The sequence below is a fragment of the Henckelia pumila genome, chromosome 3 (genome assembly GCF_033568475.1).
Source record: "Henckelia pumila isolate YLH828 chromosome 3, ASM3356847v2, whole genome shotgun sequence".
Taxonomy (NCBI): Eukaryota; Viridiplantae; Streptophyta; class Magnoliopsida; order Lamiales; family Gesneriaceae; genus Henckelia; species Henckelia pumila.
The window spans coordinates 29540942-29557684 of NC_133122.1; the positions used below are offsets into that span (position 1 = coordinate 29540942).

General features: G+C 40.3%; 1 protein-coding gene across 1 annotated transcript; it reads right to left on the minus strand.

The window, feature by feature from the left end:
- Positions 1-12240: 12240 nt before the first annotated feature.
- Positions 12241-12660, minus strand: LOC140888357 (secreted RxLR effector protein 161-like). Its single transcript, XM_073296036.1, has one exon. The coding sequence runs from the start codon at positions 12658-12660 to the stop codon at positions 12241-12243; it is 420 nt and encodes a 139-aa protein (XP_073152137.1).
- Positions 12661-16743: the final 4083 nt, after the last annotated feature.

Below are 16743 nucleotides of genomic sequence, written 5' to 3' on the forward strand. Positions count from 1 at the left end.
AGAATTATAATCACTGACTTTTTTAAATTCTTGGAATCTCAACGTATTCCATTCATCACGGGCGGTCGGGAGTATCACTTCCCTTATATGCTCAAATCTTTCTTTCAGCCCTTTCCATAAAGTCATTGGGTCTTTTTCGGTGAGATACTCACATTTCAACCCTTTATCAAGATGTCGGCGCAAGAAAATCATAGTTTTTGCTTTATCTTGTGAGGTTGATATATTATTTTCTTTAATGCTTTCACTTAGACCCAATGACTCAAGATGCATCTCAACATCAAGAGTCCATAGCATATAATCCAGTGATATCGAGTGCAACGAATTCAAGCTTTGCCAAGTTTGACATGGTGGTACTAGAAAAATAACAATGCATTTTATTAGTTAATTTCCATTAATATGACAATACAAAATAATGGATAAACGATGAGTACAAGTAAGTGTACAAATAGAGAAAAAGCATGTGGTGGAAAATCGCTGGTGAGTACAAAACTTGTGAGCATGATGATCATAATCGTTATGAAAAATATCCTTAGAAAAACCAAAAATTCCATCTTCTTTTTCGAAAAAAACCGAGGAGAAAATATTTTGAGATGAAAAATGAATTTTGGTGTGATTGAAAATGAGTTTGAGTGAAAATATTTATAGGCCAAAAACTAGCCGTTTGTGACCGTTGGGGGTAAATAAAAATCGAGTATGTGTTGAATAAAAATTTGTGATAATGATACAATGCATATAATGATAATCACAATTAAATAATTATGTATATCATATCATATTATTATAAGATCGGTGTCGTAGACAGCTTTTTATATAATATTGTGAAATTATACCAATATAGTTAGTATAAAGTCAGGTATAGTATATCATATCACATTATTATAAGATCGGTGTCATAGAAAACCTTTTATATAATAACATGACATTATACAAATATGATTATAATATTTAAAAACCTTAGAGGCTTTTATACTTGTCGTATCCCTTACCGGGAGTGTGGGATGTCGTTTTAACATCCTCCCAGGATTTATAACAAGTTTTTTAAAAAAATTCATAACATGATATTATATATTAATATATACACAATAAAAATATATAAACAGTAAAATAAAAATTCTTACTTGTTGAATATATTTGACTTCTTCTTGTATTTTGGAGCGTCGAAAATTATAGAGAACCTTCGAGCGATCGTGCTGATAACGTGTTGTGAAAAGTAAAATTTATAAAACTCAAAAACTCAAAATATTCTCAAACTCCACGCTTTAAATTATTCTCTCAAATTGTGTTTTTCTACACAAATGGAGAGACCTATTTATAGATCTCAATGGGAGATTAGTCCAAAAATTAAATCATCATCATCTACATCATCACACACTAATTTTCAAAATAATACAACTCAATTTTCAACAATTCTAATATAATATAATATATTTTCAACATATATATATATATATATATATATATATATATATACTATACCTATGTAATTGGGCCGGAGCCTGGGCTTTAACTTTAACTTTAAAATTATATAATTTTGTATTAAATGTATACTTCTTCAACTAATCAACTCTTAACTTAACTTAACTGTAAATATATTCCCTATTATTTTATTTATAAAAATTATATATGAACAAAATAAAATTATTATCTATATTTACTTCAAATAACAAAATATAAATCTTAATTATTTATGAATATAATTAAAATATTAACGTCGTTATTAATATACTTATTAAATCATCAAATCAATCTTAAACTAATTTTAAAACATTAACCCCATTTAAACATTAACTTAATTTTATAACTACTATCTATCTTTAAAAAATGAAAAAACAAGGGATAAGTATGTTTACTTTTTAAACAAATAATTTTGTAACTTATCCCTTTTTAATTCCCGAGAGCTGAGTATGGAAATTGCCATTTTTTGTGTATGTTTATTCGATCTCTAGCTTTATGGGCATCCTCGTGATCATTGTTTTTTTCTCTTGAAATTTGAAAATCAAACTCTATCATGAAATAATTTGCTAAACCTAAGGGTAAGACATCTGAATGTTTCAGCTATTCAATCGTTATAATTTCCTTGTACAAGAAGATTTTTGTCACCAAAAGCCAGTTGGCTGTTGAACTTCATCCTTTTTAATTCTATTGAGAGTTGAATCCAAAAATTATCATTTTTGTGTATGTTAACTCGCTAGATTTATTGATAAGCAATGATCATTGTTTTTTTTCATCTTGAAAATCAAACTCTGTTTTGAAATAATTTGAAAAACCCAAGGAAGCGGCATCGGATGTTTCAACTATTCAGTTATGATTTCTTTTACAAGCGTTAATTTTTGTCATCAAAAGCTAGTTGATTGTTGAACTTGATCTCTTTTTAATTCTACTGAGAGTTGAGTCCGAAAATTACCATTTTTGTGTATGTTTACTTGCTAGCTTTATGGATAAGCGAGTTGTATCATTTTTTTCCTCTTGAAAATCTAACTCTGTTATGAAATAATATGCAATCCAAGGGAGCGGCATCTGGATGTTTCAACCATTCAGGCGATATGATTATTTTTATAAACATTGATTTTTGTCGACAAAAGCCAAATGACTGTTGAACTTGATCCCTTTTTAGTTCTAATGGGAGTTGACTCTGAAATTTTTTATTTTTGTGTATGTTTAACCGCTAGCTTTATGGACAAACAAGGATCATTGTTTTTTTTTTTTTACTCTTGAAAATCAAACTCTGTTGTGAAATAATTTGCAAAACCCAAAGGAGCGACATTTGGATGTTTCAGCTATTCAGTCGTTATGATTTCCTTTTTTTTTTTTTTTTTATCAAGTTATGATTATTTTTTACAAGCATTGATTTTTGTCATCAAAATTCAGTTGGTTTTTGAACATGGTACCTTTTTAATTCTACCGAGAGTTATGCCCGAAAAGTATCATTTTTTTAATATTTACTCGCTAGTTGTATGGATAATTGAGTATCATTGTTTTTTCCCTCTTGAAAATTAAACTTTTTTCTGAAATAATTTGCAGAATCCAAGGGAGCGACATATGGATGTTTCAGTTATTCAGTCATTATGATTTCTTTTTACAATCATTGATTTTTCTCGTCAAAAGCAAGTTGGATGTTGAACTTGATTCTTTTTTAATTCTGTTGGGAGTCGAGTCCAAAAATTGTCATTTTTGTGTATGTTGTCGACTCTCTAGCTTTATAATAAGCGAGGATCATTGTTTTTGTAGTAGCCCGTAACCAAAATCAGTAATTAAGGAATTAATCATAATTACTTGGGTAGAGTTCGGATGCTCCGAAGGCGAGTTCGAAAGCTCCGATCAGGATCGGAAGCTCCGAACAGGATCGAAAGCTCCGATCGATATTACGTCAGGCATGACGTGTGGTAAGATCGGAAGCTCCGATCAGGACCGGAAGCTCCGATCACCCCTATCCGGAGTCAACAAGTGATATTTTGACACGTGGCAGATCAGGATCTTCGGAAGCTCCGATGGCAGGATCGGACGTTCCGATTGAGGTTCGGACGTTCCGATCAAGGATCGGAAGTTCCGATCGTTGTCTATAAATAGAAGGCCGAGACTTCACTTTCATTTGCCAATTCCGAGTTCTCCTTTCCATTCTAGTCCTTTGGAGCTGTTCTAGTCTTCTTAGGCTTGGTCCGGAGGTCGGCGGGGCGTTCGGTAGTCGTAGCGGAGTTGTGCCCAAGTTCTGGAGGCATCGACATCAAAGGGCTAACGACGGACGAAGGTATAGCTTTTGCTTCCTATAAATATTTAGGAGTATGCAATAGCTTAGTTAAGGCTTTTAGAACACTTTAATGATAGTAGTATCATTTGACAGTGTAGAGCAGACTATAGGCGTGGACCTAGAGTTGGTAGAGCTTGCACTGTTTTGAGATACGAAAGTACTGTTCGAGATATCCTGACTGAGTATGCATGTATTATGTGACTGCATGATTTATATGCCATGATATTATGCTGCACTCATTTGCATCTTGCTGTATCTCTTTCGAGATGTTTGTTAGTAGGGTTGTACCCTATCCTGTTAGTGGATGGACTTCCATCGATTTGGGTCCGGCGTATCCACGGTTATCTCGGTATGGGAGCCACCTCCTGAAGCGACGGCACAGCGTGCTACATACCAGGGCCCGGTCTGTTTCTGTTATCTGATCCTTGACCTCGAGTCTATAGGGAGTTCACTTTGCATGCATGTATACTCATACTCTCGTACTGAGCGTTTTATGCTCACGTCTCGTACTCTGTATTTTCTGGACACCCTATTCCATGGGGCAGGTTTGCGATTGGATGAGGAGGGTGGATCCAGGAGGAGCTAGTCAGTGGTTGGCCAGCTGGAGCTTCGTCTAGGTTTTATTACTGTTGTTTGGGTTTATACAGCTATTCGATTTGGTTGTATATTATTGGATAAATTACAGATTCCTTTACTTGGGATTGTATGTTGTTTATGGTTTCCGCAGTTTTATTCTGATATCTGTTTAATTAAGTAAATTGCATGCATAAGTTCTGTTTAGTAGGTGATCCGGGTAAGGGTCACTACATTTTTGGTATCAGAGCATGCAAAAGAATTCTTGGGATTTAGTCTCATCTTGAGATATTTTTGTAGATGTCAAATCGTGACGACCGGAGTTCTCATGGCAGTGTTGGTGGGCGTTGGGGTGATGCCGACCGGGAGCCTCGTCGAGAACGGCGTCATCGTCATCATGACGACGAGCGTTTCACTGTGCGTCGATTCTTAGCTATGGGTCCTAAGCCCTTAGTTGGAGGTGAGTCTCCGAAGGATGCGGAGAACTGGTTAGACCGCATGGAGACGACTTTTCAGACTTTCCAATGCACCGAGGAGCAGAAGGTGGAGACCCTTGGCTATCTTCTGGATGGGCGTGCGCGCAGGTGGTGGAGGTTTACTTCTGCACCTTTTGTTGCGGCGAGAGGAGTGGCCACCTGGACCGAGTTTCGCACAGCTTTCCAAAAGCGGTATTTTCCTCCTTCACTCCGTCAGTCGAAGGCAGGCGAGCTACTGAGTCTGCGACAGGAAGCCATGTCTATCGATGAGTATCAGCAGAGGTTCTTTGATCTGCTATCCTATTGCCCCGAGATTGCTGATAGCTCAGAGATGAAGTATAATCTGTTCCTTCAGGGCCTTAACCCTGAGATCCATGACCTTGTGGCGGTTGGCGACGACATGTCCTACGAGGGTTTGGTGAGCCGTTGTCACCAGGCAGAGGACAGCATACGGCGGAACAGGTCTTTCCCTCAGTCGAGGCCTGCTAGTTCTTTGGGTCCCCGTGCCCAAACTTTCAAGAAGTCTGGATCTTCTTCTTCCTCTGGTTCTGGAGGTGTTGTTCGTTACGGTAAGAAGGACAAGTGTGATCACTGTGGGAAGAACCATCCATCCGACAAGTGCCGTAGAGCTTCTGGAGCTTGTTTCCGTTGTGGAGAGACTGGTCATATCCGGAGGGATTGTCCACTGCCTGGGGGAGGCGGTTCTGGATCTGGTTCAGGATCTGGTTCTCATGCCACCGTACAGCAGAGGTCGCAGGGACAGTCTGCTGGGAGTTCTCATTTGAGGCCACGAGCTTCTGGCCAGGTGTTTGCCCTGAGACATGATCAGGCTATGGAGGAGAATGAGAAAGTCATCGCAGGTACATTTCTGCTTTATGGTATACCTGCTCTTGTACTTATTGACACTGGTGCATCTCATTCCTTCATTTCTGCACGTTTTGTTAAGAGGCATAAGTTACCATGCATTGCACTAGACGTAGTGATGTCTGTTTCTACTCCGACGGGCCAATCTGCTTTGGCTAAGCGTCTAGTGATGGGTTGCCCTTTAGAGTTCGAAGGGAACATTCTGTTAGCGAATCTAATGGTCCTGGCGATGGACGACTTTGATTGCATTCTGGGAATAGATATGTTGACTACCTATCGAGCTTCAGTGGACTGCTATCAGAGATTAGTACGCTTTCATCCAGAGGGGAGTGAGAGTTGGTTTTTCTATGGTGAGGGAGCGCGACCCCCGATGCCTTTGGTATCAGCTTTGAGAGCCTGTCGAGCTCTAGAGTCTGGCAGGGAAGGCTACCTTATCTATGCAGTTGATTTGTCCGCTGAGAGTATTGGGATAGAGAGCATTCCTGTTGTGGATGAATTTCCAGATGTGTTTCCTGATGAGATTCCGGGTTTTCCTCCTGCTAGGGAAGTCGAGTTTGACATAGAGTTGATGCCGGGTACTTCACCTATTTCTAGAGCACCGTATCGTCTGGCTCCGTCAGAGATGCGTGAGTTGAAGAATCAGCTACAGGATCTTTTGGACAAGGGGTACATTCGTCCTAGTGTATCTCCTTGGGGAGCTCCTGTTCTCTTCGTGAAGAATAAGGATGGGTCGATGCGGCTGTGCATTGATTATCGGCAGCTGAATCGAGTCACTGTGAAGAACAAGTATCCGTTGCCTCGTATTGATGACTTGTTTGACCAGCTGCAGGGCACGTCAGTTTACTCCAAGATTGACTTGAGATCTGGGTATCATCAGTTGAGAGTCCGTGATCAGGACGTAGCCAAGACTGCATTCCGTACTCGCTATGGGCATTACGAGTTCCTAGTGATGCCATTTGGTTTGACTAATGCGCCGGCTATATTCATGGATTTGATGAACCGTGTCTTCAGGGAGTACTTGGACAAGTTTGTCGTGGTCTTCATTGACGACATCTTGGTTTATTCGCGTAATACGGAAGAGCATGTTTCTCACTTGCGGTTAGTACTACAGACTCTTCGAGATGAGCAGTTGTACGCCAAGCTGAGCAAGTGTGAGTTCTGGATGGATAGAGTGGTCTTTCTTGGCCATATCATATCCAGGGAAGGGATTTCTGTTGATCCAAGCAAGATTGAAGCGGTACTTAATTGGTCGCGTCCGACGACAGTTGCTGAGATCCGTAGTTTTCTGGGTCTAGCAGGGTATTATCGTCGCTTCATTCTGAACTTCTCTCAGTTATCTCGATCGTTGACGCAGCTTACCCGCAAGGGTGTGGATTTTGAGTGGTCCTCCGAGTGTGAGGAGAATTTCCGTGAGCTTCGACGGCGGTTGACTTCTGCGCCGGTGTTGGCATTACCGTCAGGATCTGGAGGGTATGTAGTTTACACGGATGCTTCTCTTCAGGGGTTAGTTTGTGCCCTGACTCAGAATGGGCATGTGATCGCATACGCTTCTAGACAGCTGAAGCTTCACGAGGACAACTACCCAGTCCATGATTTGGAATTGGCAGCCATTGTGTTCGCTTTGAAGATCTGGCGTCATTATCTATATGGCGAGAAATTTGAGATCTTCATCGACCATAAGAGTCTCAAGTATTTGTTCACTCAGGCAGAGTTGAACATGAGGCAGAGACGTTGGATGGACTTGCTTAAGGACTATGATTGCGAGATTAAGTACCATCCAGGAGCTGCTAATCTCACCGCTGATGCTTTGAGTCGCAAGGTGCGACTATCCGCACTTCAGACTTGTTCGATGTCTAGTGCGATCAGTGACTGTTGTACTTCAGGTTTTACCTTCAAGCATAAGAAAGGTATGCAGAGTATCCAGATGTTTGCGATATTATCTGAGCCATCCTTGTATTCGCGGATCCGAGATGCTCAGATGTCTGATTCGAAGACCCAGCATTTAGCTCGTCTAGCTAACGAGGGTAGCTCATCTGGATTTCATTATCAGTCAGATGGCTTTCTGTGTTTGTTTGGTAGGCTTGTGATTCCGCAGGATGAAGAGTTGCGAGAGGAGATTTTGTCTCAGGCGCATCGCACTAAGTTGAGTATTCATCCTGGGAGCAACAAGATGTATAAGGATCTACGTACTCGTTTCTGGTGGAAGGGAATGAAACGCAGTGTTTATCAGTTTGTTTCGAGATGTTTGGTGTGCCAACAGGTCAAGACAGAGCATCGACGACCTGGAGGATTGCTTCACAGTCTGCCTATTCCTGAATGGAAATGAGAGTTTATCACTATGGACTTTGTGACCCATTTGCCGGTATCCCCGAAGAACTGTGATGCTATCTGGGTTGTGGTGGACCGACTCACCAAGTCAGCGCATTTCATTGCCTATAGCCGAGAGTACTCTGTGGATCGCATGGCACGGATGTACATTTAGGAGATCGTCCGACTTCATGGAGTGCCTGTGAGCATTGTCAGTGATCGGGACCCCAGGTTTACTTCTAGATTCTGGGGGAGTGTTCAGCGTGCGATGGGTACTACTCTCAGTTTAAGTACAGCCTATCATCCGAAGACTGATGGTCAGTCAGAGTGCACTATCCGTACGTTAGAGGATATGCTTAGAGCGTGCGTCATGGATTTTGGTTCAGCCTGGCAGGATCATTTGCCGTTGATCGAGTTCGCTTACAACAACAGCTATCACACTAGTATTGGGATGGCACCTTTTGAGGCGTTGTATGGGCGACGTTGTCGTACTCCACTCTTCTGGGAAGAAGTGGGGGAGAGACAGGCTGAGGGACCGGAGTTTATCCAGCAAGCGATAGACATTGTTGATCAAATCAAGAAACGGATTAAGACTGCACAGGATCGTCAGGCTAGCTATGCTAATATCAAGCGTAGGCCTTTGCAGTTCGAGGTCGGGGAGAAAGTGTTTCTGAGAGTGTCACCTTTCCGCAAGATTCTCAGATTTGGCCTTAAGGGCAAGTTGTCTCCCAGATTTATCGGTCCGTTTGAGATCTTGGAGAGCATTGGCGATTTGGCTTATCGACTAGCATTGCCACCGTATCTATCCAGTATTCACGACGTGTTCCACGTATCTCTGTTGCGACGGTATGTGGCGGATGAATCTCATATTCTGCAGCGATCTGAGGTTCAGGTAGACAAGGATTTGACTTATGTTGAGAAACCTCTTCGTATCCTGGATTATAAGGATAAGGTTTTACGGAACAAAGTCATTCCTTTGGTTTTAGTTCAGTGGCAGCGCCGAGGCACTGAGGAAGCTACTTGGAAGCTTGAGGACAGGATGCGTAAAGACCATCCTGAGTTGTTTTGATTTCATTCTTTAAAGTTGTATTCAGTTGCAAACTTTGTAAACGTTTGATTTGAATAAAGAATGTTTCTGATTCTGTATTTGCATTCGGTACTTAAGATCTGATTTCGAGGACGAAATATCTTAAGTGGGGGAGAATGTAGTAGCCCGTAACCAAAATCAGTAATTAAGGAATTAATCATAATTACTTGGGTAGAGTTCGGAAGCTCCGAAGGCGAGTTCGGAAGCTCCGATCAGGATCGGAAGCTCCGAACAGGATCGGAAGCTCCGATCGATATTACGTCACGCATGACGTGTGGCAAGATCGGAAGCTCCGATCAGGACCGGAAGCTCCGATCACCCCTATCCGGAGTCAACAAGTGATATTTTGACACGTGGCAGATCAGGATCTTCGGAAGCTCCGATGGCAGGATCGGACGTTCCGATTGAGGTTCGGACGTTCCGATCAAGGATCGGAAGTTTCGATCGTTGTCTATAAATAGAAGGCCGAGACTTCACTTTCATTTGCCAATTCCGAGTTCTCCTTTCCATTCTAGTCCTTTGGAGCTGTTCTAGTCTTCTTAGGCTTGGTCCGGAGGTTGGCGGGGCGTTCGGTAGTCGTAGCGGAGTTGTGCCCAAGTTCTGGAGGCATCGACATCAAAGGGCTAACGACGGACGAAGGTATAGCTTTTGCTTCCTATAAATATTTAGGAGTATGCAATAGCTTAGTTAAGGCTTTTAGAGCACTTTAATGATAGTAGTATCATTTGACAGTGTAGAGCAGACTATAGGCGTGGACCTAGAGTTGGTAGAGCTTGCACTGTTTTGAGGTACGAAAGTACTGTTCGAGATATCCTGACTGAGTATGCATGTATTATGTGACTGCATGATTTATATGCCATGATATTATGCTGCACTCATTTGCATCTTGTTGTATCTCTTTCGAGATGTCTGTTAGTAGGGTTGTACCCTATCCTGTTAGTGGATGGACTTCCATCGATTTGGGTCCGGCGTATCCACGGTTATCTCGGTATGGGAGCCACCTCCTGAAGCGACGGCACAGCGTGCTACATACCAGGCCCGGTCTGTCTCTTTTATCTGATCCTTGACCTCGAGTCTATAGGGAGTTCACTTTGCATGCATGTATACTCATACTCTCGTACTGAGCGTTTTATGCTCACGTCTCGTACTCTGTATTTTCTGGACACCCTATTCCATGGGGCAGGTTTGCGATTGGATGAGGAGGGTGGATCCAGGAGGGGCTAGTCAGTGGTTGGCCAGCTGGAGCTTCGTCTAGGTTTTATTACTGTTGTTTGGGTTTATACAGCTATTTGATTTGGTTGTATATTATTGGATAAATTACAGATTCCTTTACTTGTATGTTGTTTATGGTTTCCGCAGTTTTATTCTGATATCTGTTTAATTAAGTAAATTGCATGCATAAGTTCTGTTTAGTAGGTGATCCGGGTAAGGGTCACTACAGTTTTTTTTCCTCTTGAAAATCAAACTCTGTTCTGAAATAATTTGCAAAACCTAAGGGAGCGGCATCTGGATGTTTCAGCTATTCAGTCGATATGATTTCATTGTACAAGCATTGATTTTTATCGTCAAAAGCCAGTTGTCTATTAAACTTGATCCCTTTTTAATTCTACTGAGAGTTGAGTCCGAAAATGGCAATTTTTGTGTATGTTCACTCGCTAGCTTTATGGATAAGCGAGGATCATTGTTTTTTTCCTTTAGAAAATCAAACTTCATTTTGAAATAATTTTCAAAACCCAAGGGAGCGACACCTGGATGTTTCATCTATTCGGTTGTTATGATTTCCTTTTACAAGCATTATTTTTTGTCGTCGAAAGCTAGTTAGTTGTTGAACTTGATCTCTTTTTAATTCTACCGAGAGTTGAGTCCCAAAATTACCATTATTGTGTATGTTTACTTGCTAGTTTTCTGGATAAGCGAGGATCATTTATTTCCTCTTGAAAATCAAACTCTGTAAATAATATGCAAAACCCCAAGGAGCGACATCTGAATGTTTCAACCATTAAGTTGATATGATTTTTTTTACAAGCATTGATTTTTGTCGTCAAAAGCCAGTTGGCCGTTGTACTTGATCCCTTTTTAGTTCTACTCTCTGAAAATTACCATTTTTGTGTAAGTTTACTCGCTAGCTTTATGGATAAGCAAGGATCATTGTTTTTTTTTTCCTCTTTTGAAAATCAAATTCTGTTATGAAATAATTTGCAAAACCCAAGGGAGAGGCATTTGGGTGTGTCAGCTATTCAGTCGTTATGATTTATTTATTTTTAATCAAGTTATGATTTCTTTTTACAAGCATTGATTTTTGTCGTCAAAAGTCAGTTGGCTGTTGAACTTGATACTTTTTAATTATACCTAGAGTTGTGCCCGAAAATTGCCCTTTTTTTAATGTTTACTCTCTAGCTGTATGGATAAGTGAGGATCAATGAACTTGATTTCTTTTTAATTCTGTTGAGAGTTAAGTTCGAAAATGGACATTTTTGTGTATGTTGACTCAATAGCTTTATGATAAGCGAGGATCATTGATTTTTCCTCTTGAAAATCAAACTGTTTTCTGAAATAATTTGCGAAATCCAAGGGAGCGGCATCTGGATGTTTCAGTTATTTAGTCAATATGATATTCTTTTACAAACATTGATTTTTGTCGTCAAAAGCTAGTTGGTTGATGAACTCCTTTTTTAATTCTAGTGAGAGTTGAGTCCAAAAATTGTCATTTTTGTGTATGTTCACTCACTAGCTTTATGGATAAGCAAGGATCATTGTTTTTTTCTCTTGAAATTCAAACTCTGCACTAAAATTATTTCAAAACCCAAGGGAGCGACATCTTGATGTTTAAGTTGTTCAGTCGATATGTTTTCCTTTTACAAGCATTGAAATTTGTCGTCAAAGCTAGTTGGCTGTTGAACTTGATTCATTTTTAATTCTATTGAGAGTTGAGCCTGAAAATTGTTATTTTTGTGTGTGTTTACTCTCTAGCTTTATGGATAATCGAATATTAGGGGTGGACTTTTGGGTTCGGGTATCAGGTACCCGAACCGACCCAATCAGGGTTGGCTAATTTTTGAAAATGTCGTGTTTTGGTAGAAACCCAAACCCGACTTTGTATTTCAAGTTGGTGTCGGGTACCATTTGAAATACCCGATTGGATTTGAGTTCCCGGCATACTGGCCAGTAGTCCCCACTCGTAAAAGTAATTAATGTGATTTCCAACTTACTACATTGCCACCAACTGTGAACACATAACCTGAAATGGATCTTCTCTTGTCAAGATCACTTGCGTAGTCAGAATCACAATAACCAATAACTTCACACATGTTTGTATTGGACTTCGAGTATTTTAACTTTAGCTTAGTAGTTCCCTTCAAGTATCTCAATAGCCATCGAACTGCTTGCCAATGCTCTCGACTGGGTTTACTCATGAATCTACTAACAAGTCCTAATGCATATGAGATATCTGGTCTTGTTGAGACTATCATATACATGATACTCCCTACGGCATTAGAGTAAGGAATATTTTTCATATGAACAGCTTCAAGTGCCTCTTGATCTTCCTTTACTGCCATTAACTTGAAATGTGCACCGATAGGAGTACTTACTGCCCTTGCATCAGCCATTTTAAAGAGATTTAAAACCTTGTTTATGTACCTCTCTTGTGATAATAACAAAGTTTTGCTGTCTATCCCTCATAATTTCAACTCCCAATATTTGTTTTGATGTGCCAAGATCTTTCATCTCAAATTAATTATTGAGCTGAAGCTTTAACTTTTGGATTTCCTCAGGATCTTTGCAGGCTATAAGCATATCATCAACATAGATTAATGGGTAGATGTAAGACTGATTTAGAAGTCTCCTGAAGTACACACAATTGTCATACTTCGATCTAACATAGCCTTGTTGTAGCATGAAGTCATCAAAACGTTTATACCACTGTCTAGGTGACTGTTTTAGACCATATAGAGATTTTTGGAGCAAGCATACTTTTCCAGATTTATGTCCAACTTCAAAACCTTTAGGTTGAGTCATTAAAATCTTTTCTTCAAGATTACCATGTAGAAAAGCTGTTTTGACATCTAATTGCTCAAGCTCCAAGTCTTGTATTGCAGTAATAGCAAGTAAGATTCTGATGGATGAATGCTTAACCACAGGAGAAAACACTTCATGATAATCAATCCCTTCTACTTGAGAAAATCCCTTAGCAACTAATCTGGCGTTGAACCTTGGCCCTTCAACTCCTGGAATTCCTGGTTTCCTTTTAAATATCCATTTACAACCAATCACTCTTTTGTCTTTTGGTTTATCAACCAATCCCCATGTATTGTTTTTGATCAGTGATTTGAACTCATCTTGCATAGCTTTTAGCCATAGTGCACGGTCTCTGCTATGCATAGCCTCTTCATAGGTTGTTGGCTCCTCCAAATCCATTATTTCAGCCACATTTAGTGCAAAAGCTGTGAATTCATTAGATGCAAACCTTGATGGAATCTTAATTTCTCTTCTGACCCTGTCTCTTGCTAACATATAATCGTCCATTTTCAGTTCCTGTCTTAGATCATCACTGTGCTCATCTTTGTTCTCATCTAATGCATAAGTAGCTTGATGAGAGATTTGATTCTCATTATGGCTAATATCATAGAAATCTTCAGGTGTAATAAGATCAGCTCCACCTCCTTTCTTGTCAGAGATACTGTCATTAGATTGTTCTTGATCTGTAATCTTAGAATCCTGCTCAGCTTGTTAGGGCTGGCTGGCTTAGGAGCATGCATGTTAGTTTTATAAAATTCAGATTCATTAAAAATTACATCTCGACTGATAATGCATTTTAGATCATCCAAGAGCCAAACTCTATAACCTTTTACACCTGTGTGATAACCTAATAATATACCTTTCTTGGCTCTAGGACTTAGCTTTCCTTGATTAACATGAATGTACACAACACAACCAAAGGTTCTTAGGTGCTTATAATTCGATTTAGAGTTAGACCATGTAGTGACCCTGCATGGAATCACCTACTAACTGGCAACTAATAGCATGCATTAAACTTAATACAGCAAAATACTTAACAGAGTAAAACGTGCGAAAACATAATCCATAAATTACATATCAGCTTAGTAAAATATATCCAGACTTAATACTGTAGTGATACAACCATATCAAAAAACTTAAAAGTAAACATTATACAGCTATATCGAATCCTGCTGTATAATAAACTCCTCAAGAATCCTGCTCCCTAGTCCTGCCTTGAACTACCAGCTACGTCCATCCTGCGACCTGCCCCATGGAATAGGGTGTCCAAGATAATAACTAGGACGTGAGCGCTAACGCCCAGTACATAAACATGAGTAAACATATGTATATAGTGCATGCAACATGATGACTGGTAAAGGGTCATCTGAAAAGTCATGCTCAGTACCGGCGCCACATGAGTGCTGCCACCGCACGGATCAACCTCTGGGTGCAACCACACTCGTCAAGTACACCAGAGTAGTCAGACATAAATGTCCCCGCCGTCGCGGTACTCTCAGTGACAGACTATCGAGTATAGAGCTGAGCGGCTCTATAATCAGGTATATCAAGGTATAGGCTCAATGTGTATATGCACATGACATATGAATATAGAAAGCGGTAAATCATATATCATGCCATATAATAATGCCAAATAAATGCAACATATAAACATGTATACTCGCTGGCAATCTCAGTCAATGTGTACGTACCTCTAAGCTAGTTCAAGTATAGTAGGATCCTAGGTTCCAAGCCTATATTCAGAAGTTCATCGTATCACTACACAAGTTTTATAAGCCTTAACTAAGCTAATAATTACTCCCAAAAATTAAATAGATTCCCGTACCATACCTTCATCCGTCGATAGCCCTTTGAAGTTGTTAGTCCCGGATGACTATAACCACTCCTTGGTTATTCCAGAACCTCTATTATAACCGATAGGGCCCTCAAGTGTATAACTCACACTATATAACTGGAGAAGGAAACTCGGGAATTTGTAAACAGAAATGAATCTGAAGACCCCTATTTATAGGAAAATTTTCGGACGAGTTCGGGCCCTCCGAACTGGGGTTCGGATCGTCCGATCCAACTCACTGCCTGCATGCGAGACACGTCGAGTTCGGACCGTCCGATCACCACTTCAGGTCGTTTGAAGTGTCCTAAATTTGACACTTGTCAAAAACCATGGCTGAGTAATCCTGCCTACTTGGCACAGGTGAAGTTCGGGCCGTCCGATCCTACTTCGGATCGTCCGAACTTGCCTTAACTCCGAAGTCAATAAGCTCACCTTCGGAGCCCCCGGTGTGCTGAGTTTGGGCCATCCAAAGTCCTCTTCGGACCGTTCAAACTGGCTCAGAAAACGAAAATCCAATTCTTGATTCTGAAGTCCGATTAATCCCCGGAATTGGTTAATTACCAACCCTAAATCATGGTTAACATATTATTATCTTAAAATGGAATCTGGGTTACTACATTCTCCCCACCTTTAGATATTTCGTCCGCGAAATAAAATCTAAAGAAAAATCAAGATAATAATATGAAACATCAAACCATATTTTATTACAACAACTGTAATTACATCTTTACATGGTAATAAAAAATACACAGCAAACAACTTAGGATATTCTGCACGCATATGGCTCTCGGTTCCCAAGTTGCTTCTTCGACGCCTCGGCTCTGCCACTATACCATCACAAGTGGTATAGTCTTGTTCCGAAGAACTTTCTCCTTCCTGTCTAGGATATGGAGTGGTCGTTCAACATACGACAGATCTGGCTTTAGCTGAACATCAGTAGATTGAATTACATGTGATTCATCAGCTATGTACTGTCGAAGTAACGACACATGAAAAACATTATGTATACTGGAAAGAGATGATGGTAATGCCAAACGATAAGCAACATCTCCAATCTTCTTCAGTATCTAGAAAGGCCCAATGAAACGAGGTGACAACTTGCCTTTCACACCGAATCTCATCACCTTCCTGAAAGGTGATACTCGTAGGAACACATATTCACCAGGCTCAAACTGCAATGGCCTGCGATGAATATTAGCATAACTGGCTTGTGTATCTTGAGCAGCTTTGATCCTCCGCTTGATCAAATCTACCTTATCTACAATCTGCTGCACCAACTCAGGACCCTCGACTTGTCGTTCTCCTATTTTATTCCAGAATAACGGAGTACGACACCGTCGACCATACAATGCCTCGAAAGGTGTCATATCAATACTACGATGATAACTATTATTGTGGGCAAATTCGATCAAAGGTAACTGATCCTGCCAAGAAAAACCAAAATCCATGACAGAAGAACGTAGCATATCCTCCAGCGTATGAATTGTCCGCTCTGACTGTCCATCAGTCTCCGGATGATATGCAGTGCTCAAACTCAGAGTGGTACCCAAAGCCTGCTGAAAACTACCCCAAAAACATGAGGTAAATCGCGGGTCTCTATCACTAACTATGCTCACTGGAATTCCATGCAATCGCACTATCTCCTGGACATATAAGCGTGCCATGCGATCATAAGAATACTCCCGGTTGTAAGGAATAAAGTGTGTTGATTTCGTCAAATGGTCAACAACGACCCAGATAGCATCACACTGACGTGAAGTCATAGGCAAGTGGGTGACAAAATCCATAGTCACGTGCTCCCACTTCCATTCGGGAATCTCAAGATTCTACAGTAATCCAC

Coding starts and splice junctions, on each gene's coding strand:
- LOC140888357 (XM_073296036.1), bottom strand. CDS start 12,660: ATGGCTGATGCAAGGGCAGTAAGTACTCCTATCGGTGCACATTTCAAG.